Genomic DNA, 12,107 nt, shown 5'->3' on the forward strand with positions numbered 1-12,107 from the left:
GGGCCATAGAGCAATTCTTGCATTCAACTGCATGTGCCAACTTGCACATGGCAGCATGGCATAGTGGACAGAGCAAAGGCTTGGGAGTCAGAGGGTCATGGGTTCTAATCCTGGCTCTACCACTTATCAGCTGTGTGACTTTGGGCAAGTCAATTAACTTCTCTGTGCCTCAGTTACCTCATCTGGAAAATGGGGATTAAGACTGTGAGCCCCATGTGGGACAATCTGATTACTTTGTTCCCTCCCCAAGGCTTAGAACAATGCTTGGCATATAGTAAGTGCTTAACAGATGCCATCATTATTACTATTATTACCCCAGTGCTTAGAATAGTGCTTGGCACATAGTAAGCACTTAGCAAATACCATTATGACTATTAACTGCTTAACAAATACCATTATCATTATTAGTATTATTATTAATTAATAAACAGTGGCCCAGCCCTGGAAGTGCCACCTTCGTATATACACAGCTGGCCAGGCATGTCAGCAGTAGAAGTATTGATATTATTAAGCACTTACTATGCACAAAGCACTGTACTAAGTACCGGGAAAAAAATACACCAGTGGGAAGTTATCCAGAGAGGGCTTTTGGTTCCAGGATCTGGACCGCTGTTGGCTTCTGTCCAGGATGTCATTAGGGAGTTAATTCTAAACCTTTCCCAGAATTGCTGGGCTTGGGGTTGTGGTTTATTAAATAACTTAAGTTTCACAAAGTGATTTCTCTTCCCAAAGCACAAAGGGCCCCAGTTGGAAAGTAACTTTTGCTTCAATGTGTGCCCTCTTCAGAGAATAAAATTAAATGAAAAGCAGGTGTGAAACCAGCAATTATCTTGCAAAAATACATGTAAGAACATATAATTCCCTTGACTTTCGGTAATTATTTGTTTTGAGGTCTGTGGCATTCGGTGTTATTTTTCCCTGCAATTTTCCTTGTTTTGTCTGCTTCTGTTGGCCTGTGTTATAAAAATATTATGCCGTGCACACAAATAATCCATCTTGAGCAGACCATCTGGTAGGAGGAGGCTGTGGCCCAGGCCCATCCTACCTCAGTGCAGGCTTCCCAACAAGGAGACAGTGAGCGGCTGAGCGGGAAAGGTTGGAATAGTATGGGCAGGAGCAGGAAGCTGGTCTTATGGAGGAGGGAATCTCGGGTCACAGCCTACTGGTTCTCCTTCCCCCATAGACTGTGAGCCCCATGTGGGACAGGGACTGTATCTTATCTGATACAGTGTGTGTCTGCCCCAGTGCTTAGCATAGTGCTTGGGGCAGAGTAAATGCCTAACAAATGCTGCAATTATTATCATTATTTTTGATTGTTGTTATCTGGCCAATTCACCTGCTTCTACCAAAGGGAGCAACTACCCATTCTAAATAGGTGGGCCTCTTGATTTCTCTTCCCTCAAAACTATCCCAGACTGTTTCCTTCCCAGGAGGGGTTTAGCCAAAGGAAGAGGGAAAACTCCCTGCTGGGAAGCAGTGCCTACCTCCCAAGCGTGCTTAAGTACACATTGATTTTCCCAAAATCCCAGCCCTGGATTTCACCTTGAGTTGGACTGATTGGCTGATCACCTTCTCCCCACAACCAGCCCACCCCTAGAAGCCAGGGATCAGGGCAGAAGAGCCTCTTATTAAGACAAAATGGTGAAATGTTGTCCTGCAGTTCATTTTCATTAGGGGAACAGGTGGCTGACCGGACACTCTGGGCAGGAACTGTCTCTGTGGGTCAAAGCATGACACTGTGGCCAGCCTGGAACTCCGAGTTGTGTCGCAGGGTCCAGGCGAGCAGGTGGTGGGCACTAGGGTACTTCTCGGCAGATCCATCAACAAGGGACGGCCCAGTGGTTAGAGGCAAGCCAGCTGGGGAAGGGTCACTGGATATTCCATGCCTCAGGCTCAAGCCAGGCCCTAGGATGGATCTGGGAGAACGGAGACCTGTGGTAGGAACCTTTGGGGCCGATTCAATCAGATATTCACCCTCACTCCGCTAGATAGCTAAGATCTTACCAACAGCAGAGTCATCTTCAAAACCAAAGGGTAGATATAAATACATTTACAGGGTTTGGGGCCTGGCAGAAAGAAATTCAAAATGACCTTTTGGTCTCCAAACAATTATTAGCACACCACAGGTTCCCCCAGCCCCAGGAAGGTTCTACCTTCTTCCTGGCTCCAATTTGCAATTCCCAGGACTCAACAAAGGTGGACTTGGTTCACCTAATAATAATAATAATGTTGATATTTGTTAAGCACTTACTATGTGCCAAGCACTGTTCTAAGCTCTGGGGGGATACAAGGTAATCAATGTTGTCCCACGTGGGGTTCACAGTCTTAATCCCCATTTTACAGATGAGGGAACTGAGGCACAGAGAAGTTAAGTGACTTGCCCAAATTCACACAGCTGACAAGTGCCGGAGCTGGAATTAGAACCCATGACATCTGAACCCCAAGTCCGTGCTCTTTCCACTGAACCACGCTGCTGACCACTGCTGGATGGGCTCTGCCTCTGCCCATTTTAGTTTGTTGGTTGTTCTCTCAATACTCTCTGACTGGATGGCTGTGTTTGCTCAGTACACTTTTTTTAATGATGCTTGCTAAGTGCTTACTGTGTGTTAGGCACTGTACTAAACGTTGGGGCAGATACAAGATAATCAGCTTGGACAAAGTCCCTCTTCGACAAGGGACTCAGCCTTAATTCCCATTTTACAGATGAGGTAACTGAGGCGCAAAGAAGTGAAGTGACTGCCCAAGGTCACACAGCTGACAAGTGGTGAAGCTGGGATTAGAGCCCAGGTCCTCTGGCTCCCAGGTCTGCCCATTAGGCCACGTTGTTCCTTACATCTGGGGTGAAGAGGACAGCCTGCTCACCATCCCTGACTTTTCAATCTTTCTGGTAGTCCCCCTCCTCCCTTCTTTGCCAGCTCCATATGGGTGTGTTTCTGGCCCCACCCTATGCTCCCCACTCTTCCAGCTGCTATATTGACAGCTTTAGCTGGGCAGTGGAGAATAGCATTGGGGGAGGGAGGGAGGGAGCAAGGACGGGGACCTGTTTGGAGTGCCCTGATTGCATCCTCTTCTCCCCTTTTCGTGGTGTGTAATGCTCTACCTACTGCATCCTTACCTCAAAGTGGATTTTTTGAGGTCTTGTTGATCCAGTGGTCTCCACTGCCTGGAGTCCCTCCGCTAGTGGCCCCTGGTTCGTTTTGGCCATGCAGATGTGGCCCCTTGGGAAGTCTCAGGCAATAGCAAAATAGGTCTTAGTTCGGCTGTAGGCTCCCTCTCTCAAATATCTCCTTTTCCTCGCCCCTCTGCCATCATCAGGGAAGGGAAGGGAGAAGAAGAGGACTGAAGAAAGGAGGGGAGAAGCAGGGGGCCACTCTTACACTTCACTGTGGTAGCTCTGACTGTGCTGTGGCTGCAGCCTCTTGCCATTACCAACTAGTTCTGTTGCAGGAGCTATCACTACAGTTGCGGCTGCTTTGGTGCAGTGGAAACAGGCTGAACACCAGCCCAGCAGGGGGATTCACCATCTTCATGTAGTCCTGCCATGGCTTCAGCTTTGTCTCCTTCCTCCTCCTTTCCCTCCCCTGACCCCTGCCATTTTCTTCTGCTATATAGGCGATTCTCCAGCACCTCAGGTCTCATGGACGAGGGCCTCCATTTAAAAACATTTAAGCTAATTAGTTTAATGGCACCAAGTCTCGAGAATGAGGAAACTCACCGGAATGACTCTCTCCAGGCAGATGTTGAAGTTCTTTTTCTGGTTGGGTTTCAGTTTCTTCAAGGAGAATCTTGTTTCACCGATAAATTCATTGTGGCCAAACTTGTCTTCGTCACAGACAGAGATCCTGTGCACAAGAGGAAGCATACATCTCAGCTGGGGAATAGGACTGGGGGCTTTCTTAGCTTCGTGCCAGGAGAACAAACTAATAGAAATCCCCCCTTCGAGATGCCTGGGGATTCTCAGGACATCACATATGTCTGTTCTCATAGATTGTGAGCCCATGGAGGGACAGGGTCCTAGTCTAATTCCACCTGTCTACTCTTTCCCAGCACTTAGTACAGGGCTATGCACACAGTAAGTGATTAATAAATACTATTGCTACTATTCTCCCCATCTCTTACACTGTGAATCCCATTGGGGACAGGGACTGTGCCCAATTTGATTATCTCGTAGCCACCCCACACTTGGCTCAGAGCACTGTGGAAGTGAGGAAAGAAGCATATCATATAATAAGAATAATACTGATGGAAACATCATCTTACTAAGGGAAGATAACTACCCCTTGGGGATAATGGGGAGGTGCCCTGACTTCTGTAGGCTTGATGGGTGCCATTTGGTGCTCAGGAATATGAATTAATCATTAAATAGGAGTCCATTGGCCTGCAAGATTTGATGTCACCACTGTCTCCTCTGCCCTTCTCCCTGCCCACCACTCTTGTTCTGGAGCATACGGTGGCAGCAAACAGGTCCATTTTACCTTCAGAGGGGCAGTCTCTCTTCAGAAACTCTGGTGTATATCCTTACAGGCCTCTAGACTGTAAACTCCCTTTGGGCATGGGACATACCTATCATTTCTGCTGTACTGTACTCTCCCAAGTAATTAGTACAGTACTTTGCACCTAGTACATGCTCAGTAAATATCACTGATTGATTGAGCCAGTCACAAGCTACTCATTAAGCCCCCAGTGTCATTGCTGAGGTGCTAAGCATTGTACCAGAGTAAATCCAGAAGCTTATAGTCTCTAGGCACTAGCCTTGAAAGAGCCATCTCTGGTCCAGAATCCAAGGATGAGCATTCCCGAGCCTCCACTGAGAAGTCTGAATTTACCAGACCCTAATCCCAGCAGATGTGGGTAGCTCTGCTTCCTCCTCTCCTTCCTCTTCCTCCTCCTCCTCCCCTTCCTCCCCCCAACCTCTTCCACACACCACACCTCAGGGTTTTCCTCTGCATGTCCTCATCGGTAATACCGTGGTAGATCAAGGTTTCATTCCAGACAGGGTTCCGTGTGTTCCTCAAGGTCTTCGTTCTCAGTTTGTTGGACTGTTAATGATAAAAAAGAAAAACTCAACCACTGGACCCTGAGCTGAGCCTACATTTCATAGAACCAACTCTCACGGTTGGTTTCTTTAACAGGCCTGAATGGCTTCCTGATAAGAATCGTTCAAGAGATCCCAGGCTCCTATCTCTTCCAGAAGGAGCTATGCTGGCAGCACAGGCACTACCCAAATTATTGTTACTAACATCTATGAAGCATTTTCAGTGTGCCAAGCACTGTGCCAAGCTGGGTGATTTCAAGAAAATCAAGGCATCTGGGCTGCCCCTCAAGGTGTTCACAATCTAAGCACAATCTGGGAGGACAGAGAGAACAAAAGGCTAGAAGGCAAAGAAAGCAAAATACAATTCAACAATAAAAACAATTAACTGTGAAAAATGGTGGCTGGTAAACTCTACTCTGGAGGTTGCAACATGTGGGTGCCTCATGGCTCCAGGGAAGTGGTCCTTGCTTATGTTTGGAAAGTTGGAAGGGCAGGTAGGTCTCCGTTTGTGCCAGGAGTGAGTGGAGGGAAGACTGTCCTCTGTCCTGGGTGGCTTCTGCCCACCCTGAATGCCACCAGGGGTGTCGTCAGGTCCTGTGGTATCGGGGGAAGGTAACTGAGGAGCTTAGAGGGCTGGGAATGCCCAAGAAATTACCTCAAGCAGGGGCCTCACATGTATCTCTAACCTCAGAAGTTTCAGTTTTTCACATCTTCAGCAGAATCTAAGAAGAAGAGCCAAGGTTTCTTTAAGAAATACCTCTCAACTAGGACTAAGGAGGCAGAGATGAAGAACCAAAACCACCAGGGAAAGAGAGGAGAGGAAATGTGTGTGTTTATATTATCAGTGTGTTTATATGTGTGTGCCTTCTTCTGGTCACCCCTTTTCAGGACAATAAGCTGTCACCCCAACCTGACTGCTCTGACCAACACCATGATTGGTGAGTTTCCATTCCCAATCTAAATTGGAATTCCAGTCATTTACACTCTCAGTGATTTGATAAGAGACAAAGTCTGAAAGCCCCAAGATATAAAGTCGGGAGGACCCTGGGCTGCACCGTGACAAGGGTTCATATGGAAAACTGACTCTTTGCTATATTTTGTCTGGATTGCCAGAGATGGAGATTAGAGACATTTTTTTTTTGTGGCCACAAAGTAAATAGGAAGCCCTCTCAGAACTGGTAAATATTTTTCCCAGCTTTAATTAGAACATGGAGAGCCTTCAAAGCAAATTGATCTTTCAGATGTTTGTGATAATGAGATTGAACATCAGCTGCTTCGAGTGGCATTGGCAATGTCACCTCTGCAGCTCCTCTCGGCTGCCGACTCAATTTCAAGATGACCTGCCTGATGTAATTATTCAGGGCTAGAACAGACTCTGTTACTGCCAGGTGGAAGGGCTGGAAAAGAATTCCATTTCTCTGAGGAGAGAGCACATCATTTCGTACCAAGGTCATTTCTTTTGAACATCCAGAGGTTTGAACCTACTGCCATCCAACATGGGGCCAGTTCCCTGAGCATCGGTGTCAGGGAGAATTATCCAAAAGCCTCTTGGGTAATCTGTGGGGTGAGGACATGTTCACCAACCCAACCCGTTGAAGACAGCCATAAAATAAGCACTGGCCCACAAGCCCAGGGCTTTAATCAATCAGGCGGGAGGCTTCAAAGAAATTTAGTAAAGTAGGCTCTACCTCTCCTTTCGGTTCTCCTTGTGTTTGAGGGATTCAGTGTTTGCTGCAGGCAGGTGTTTGTAGTCCTGGGGCCCAGAGAAGTGGGGAGCTGCAGGAGGAATATGGGATGTCTAGGAGGGGGAAGGGCTGGCCAAGGGATCATAGGGGCGGGACTAGTGCCAGCTTTCAAGAGAAAAGCCTCCTCCACAGGCTCATGAGCTGCAAGGTGGATTGGCCTCACTGTGAGTCAAGGAGAGAGCAGCTTGGACTCCAAGAGTAGGCTGTGCTACCCACGCTTCAGGATATGGCTTTCCAGTTGACACACATTCATTAGCCTCTTCCAGCTGGAGACTCAGGAGCTAAAGCCTCAGGAGCCAGAACCTGGCCTTTACAGTCCTTCCTGACCACCCCTCAATAGGGTGGTCAAAACCGTACTTGAATTCCCCATCCGGTCAGAGATCCAGACCAGACAGGGCTAGCCTCTGTCCCTGCAGGACAGCTTCCCACTGAACCCGGTACAGTGATATCTGGGAACGCAGGAGCTCACACATGGAAACCCCAAATCAGCAGTAATTTGATCTGCAGCCCTCACCCGTCGGCCAGAGAGGTCTGAACATGATACCCAAGGATACGTTACCTTGCTGGCTCCTGGTAAGAGATGCAGCTTCACATAGGGATCAGCCAAACCATTGGAATCCATCGGCTTTAACCCCTGTAAGAGAAGCCAGGGGAGCACATGAGAACCACGACTCTTCCATTCGGTCTCCCTAGTTGGGGAGTAACCTTTCTGTGGGCAGAGACTGTGTCTTTTTGCTATTCTGCACTTCCCAAGTGCCTAGTACAGTGCACCACCACAAGTGCTCAATAAATGTTACAGCTACTACTTCCTGCTTTAGAGAAGGATGTTTAGCAAAACTCACTCCAGACAGAAACATAGAGCAATCCCCTCCTGCAGGCCCCCCCTGGAGGATGTCCCTTTCTCCCCCTGTCCCTCCTTCAGCTCCACATAGAGGGAAGGATGCACACAGATCTGGTCCATCTTACCTCCTTCCCTTCCCCACACCACCTGTATATATGTATATATGTTTGTACATATTTATTACTCTATTTATTTATTTTACTTGTACATATCTATCCTATTTATTTTATTTTGTATGTTTGGTTTTGTTCTCTGTCTCCCCCTTTTAGACTGTGAGCCCACTGTTGGGTAGGGACTGTCTCTAGATGTTGCCAATTTGTACTTCCCAAGTGCTTAGTACAGTGCTCTGCACATAGTAAGCGCTCAATAAATACGATTGATGATGATGATGATGGTCCAGCTGAACTGGGAGAACCCCATGTCACCCCCACCTCCCCAACCCTACTCCAGGAAGAAGCTCTGGGCCTGCCTAGGTGCTATGAGGTGCCGTGCTTGCTATGCTGCAAGCTGTCCCTTAGGCTGTGAGCCCCAGGTGCACAGGGACTGTGTCCAATCTGCTTATATTGTATCTACCCCATCGCTTAATACAGTGCTTGGCAAATAGTAAGTGCTTAACAACGAACATTATGAGAAGTAATGTGACAATGGAAAGAGTGGAAAGGGCTGGGAGTCAGAAGGACCTGGGTTCTAATCCCAACTCTACCACATGTCTGCTGAGTGACCTTGGGCAAGTCACTTAACTTCTCTGTGCCTCCATTCCCTCATCTGTAAAATGAGGATCAAGATTGTGAGCCCCATGTGGGACAGGGACTATATCCAGCCTGATTACCTTGTAACTACCTCAGTGCTTAGAACAGTGCTGGACATATAGTAAGAGATTAACAAATATCACAATTATTATTATTAATAAGGACATGGGTTCTAATCGTAACTTTGCCACTTGTATGCTGTGGCCTTGGGCAAGTGACTTGATTTCTCTGTGCCTCAGTGACCTCTTCTGTAAAATGGGGATTAAGACTGAGCCTCATGTGGGAAATGGACTGTGTCCAACCTGATTAGCTTGTATCTACCACAGTGCTTCATACAGCGCCTGGCACATAGTACACACTTAACAAATACCATTAATAGGCAGGGGGCTAGCCGCACAGAGCCTGGATAATGGGGAGCAAGAAAACACTCCCCTCCCCTTCCGCAGAGGATCTGGGCCTGCTCTAAGGTGCAGCAGATCGGCCGGGATGATTCCCAGCTGTTGACTTGTCCTGGAGAGCAGGGCTTCTGGACTGTGCTGCAGGGGAGGAGGGGGGCACTAGCCTTTCTCAAGTGGCATGTGTTTTTGAAAACGTTTTAAAGACATGGTAAAATAAAGCCTCAGACAATATTGTATCTCAGCTGAAAACTGGGAGTTAATCCCTGACGATGGATCAGGGTGGCTCACTGCCATCATGAAAATAGGTTAAAGAAGTCTCCTTGCCAATCTGGGATTTAATTTGAGCCACAGTGGGAGGTTTTGAAGAGTTTCAAGAGGATTATTGTTAGATTTTTTTTTGCTATCTTCCCCAGGTGTTATGTGGTAGGGGACTAGGCAGAATCCCCATGGAGGGTTTTGAGCACCCCCTTTTAAAGGGTAATCCATTTTAAGGGATAGTGGCCAAATTGTATTTTCCAAGTGCATAGTACAGTGCTCTGCACAAAGTAAGTGCTCAATAAATATGATTGAATGAATGAAAGGAATAGCTCTCTTCAAGGAAAAGCTTGGTAAGGAAAGAGGCACTGGAAGTTGGAAGACCTGGGTTCTAATCTCAGTTCTGCCACTTGTCTGCTGTGTGACCTGGGGCAAGTCCCTTAACTTCTCTGTGCCTCTGTTACCTCCCCTGTAAAATGGGGATTAAGGCTGTGAGTCCCACATGGGACAGGGACTCTTGACTGTAAGCTTATGGTGGGCAGGTAATTTGTCTGCATATTGTTGTATTGTACTCTCCCATAAGCTTAGTACTGTGCTTTGCAATACTGTAAGTGCTCAATAAATAGGATTGACTGAATGAATGAACATGGACTGTGTCCAACCTGATTCTTGATCAACTTCAATCTACAACAGAGCTTAGTAGAGTGCCTGGCACATAGTAAGCACTTAACGAACACCATTAAAAACACCAAACATAAAAAACAAAACACCAGTGCCAGGGGCTGAAAACATTAAGCATAACAATATAAGAGACAGCCTTTTTGTGTGCACAATGAGGCTGGGACTTGGGTCCTGCATTGGCCTTCCCAGCCACATAAACAGTCAGAGGTGCATTTCAGCATAACTGGGGTCTTCAAAGGACAACTTTATATAGTATTATTTAGGTTTCTACATTTTCTAGCAATCCTTGAATCCTTTGAACACAGGTAAACATTTTTCTGCTTCTGACCTTGGTCCTCCACCCCCAGGGATGCTCACCCTACCCCACAATCTAGGAATGCCCTAAGGAGATCATGCAACCCAGCCATCATTTCTTCTTTTGCTCTCCATTACCCCAACACTGGAGAAGTAGGGAGCCTGGTAACATTAGGGGCTTCTGGTACAAGGAAGCCCCTGATCACGCACTCCCTACCTCAAAAGCAAATACCAGGGTAGCCTTTGCCCCTTTGGGATCAATCAATCAGTGGTATTTATTGAATGTTTACTGTGCTCAGAGCACTGTACTAAGTGCTTGGGAGAGTACACTAACAATCAATCAATATCAATCAATCATATTTACTGAGGACTTGTGTGCAGAACAATGTATTAGGCATTTGGGAGAGTAAAAAAATAACAGATGATAGACACTCTCTAGACTGTAAGCTCAGTGTAGGCAGGGAATGTTTCTGTTATATAGTACTCTCCCAAGTGCTTAGTTTTGTGCTCTGAACACAGTAATTGTTCAATAAATATGATTGACTGACTGTTCACAAGGAGCTCACAATTTAGAGAAGGAGCATGGCTTAGTGGATAGAGCAGGGGCCTGGAAATCAGAAGGACCTGAGTTCTAATCCCAGTTCCGCCACTCATCTGCTTGTGTGACCTTGGACAAGTCACTTCATCTTTCTGTACCTCGTTTACCTCATCCATAAATTGGGGATTAAGATTCTGAGTCCCATGTTGGAGACGGACTGTGTTCAGCCTGATTAGCCTGTATCTACTCAGTATTTAGTACTTACGGTGGCACATAGTAAGTGTTTAATGAATTCCATTAGAAAAAAAAAAGAAGATAGAAGAGGCCGGCAGAGTCCTAAGGGTTTTAGAAATGCTTCTCCTTCCTCTCCCCTTTCTCCCCAACTCACCTGCCCAGGTTGCAGCCCCAGCCAGAGACATCTCTTTTCCTCTGGGAGGGATGGAAGACATATCCTCTGGGCCTGACGGTCTCACACTCCCCCTGCAGCCAGGGGTACCCCGGAGTCCCATCTGGGCTCAGCCCCTTCCTCGGCATGCTCATTCTCCTCCTCTCCTTTTCCCACCTGCAGCCTCTGAAGCCACGACTGGCAGCTGTTCTGCTTCTCTTTCTACTAACAGCTGTAGGGCAGGGAGACTGCAGCAGAGACAGTATCTCACACAGCCAATCCTGCCCTGGGCAGCAGCTGGGGGCCCCATGGCCACATCCATAGGGGCTGGCCCTGTGCAAAAACACTCTCCCCCAAAATCAACCCTTGCTTTGTGGCTTGGCCCCTATTTCCAGCGCAGCCTAGTCCCCGCTGAGCACAGCTTGCACGGCTGGAATACTGGCAAAATCCTGCAGCCTCTTCATCCATCCTCAAAGCAATTTGTAAACCCCAGCAGGGTAAGCAGGCAGCTCTCTGTGGACACAGGCAGAGCCTGGAGGTGATAGCAGGTGAGAAGATCATGGGAGAAATGCAAATCAGTTTCCCAGGGGAAGTCTGGGCTTGAAAATTCCCCAGAGAAGTGGTTCTTTGCCCCTCACCCCTGCTACCACCTGCTCCCTCCACCCCCATGTTGTTGTAGGAACAAAAACTGTGTCATAAAGCCCAGAGCTGTTAAGGTGGTGCTTTTGGCACCTTGGTGAGAACCCTCTAGATGTTGTGGGCAGAAAATGTGCATGTTTATTGTTCTAGTGTACTCTTCCAAGTGCTTAGTACAGTGCTCTGCACACAGTAAGTGCTCAAAAAATATGACTGAATTGAATGAATAAACTGTTGCCACTGTTCTCTCTGGAATCCCTAGCCAAGATCACCACCCAAACAAGCTGGGCTTTCTGTTGCTTATAGCACATTTTTTGAACTCCAGATTTAGAAGTTTCTCCCTGTATTTGCTGCCTCTTTTTCAGCCTCCTCTTCCTCCTTGGCCAATCTCTTGTCCTCTCCACAGTACTGTGAAGAGTCCAGTTTCTCTGCATGGGGGGATCCAAGGGACCAGGGGATCTCCAGGCCGCCCTCCGTGAGAGTCACAATGCAGGTGTTTCTGGCTCACACCTCCCCTCTTGACTATAAGCTCGTTGTGGGCAGGGAACAT

General features: G+C 47.4%; 1 protein-coding gene across 3 annotated transcripts in view; it reads right to left on the bottom strand.

Moving 5' to 3' along the window:
* Positions 1 to 12,107, bottom strand: part of RPH3A (rabphilin 3A) — a 138,190-nt gene that overhangs the window by 17,036 nt on the left and 109,047 nt on the right. For all 3 annotated transcript variants that reach the window (XM_038762833.1, XM_038762831.1, XM_038762832.1), the window contains 3 exons: positions 7,340 to 7,414; positions 4,930 to 5,039; positions 3,716 to 3,842 (listed from right to left, as the gene is read on the bottom strand). In XM_038762833.1, coding sequence (XP_038618761.1) covers positions 3,716 to 3,842; positions 4,930 to 5,039; positions 7,340 to 7,414 — 312 coding nt within the window. The remainder of the gene's footprint in view (positions 1 to 3,715; positions 3,843 to 4,929; positions 5,040 to 7,339; positions 7,415 to 12,107) is intronic.

Source organism: Tachyglossus aculeatus, chromosome 21 (genome assembly GCF_015852505.1).
Source record: "Tachyglossus aculeatus isolate mTacAcu1 chromosome 21, mTacAcu1.pri, whole genome shotgun sequence".
Lineage (NCBI taxonomy): Eukaryota > Metazoa > Chordata > Mammalia > Monotremata > Tachyglossidae > Tachyglossus > Tachyglossus aculeatus.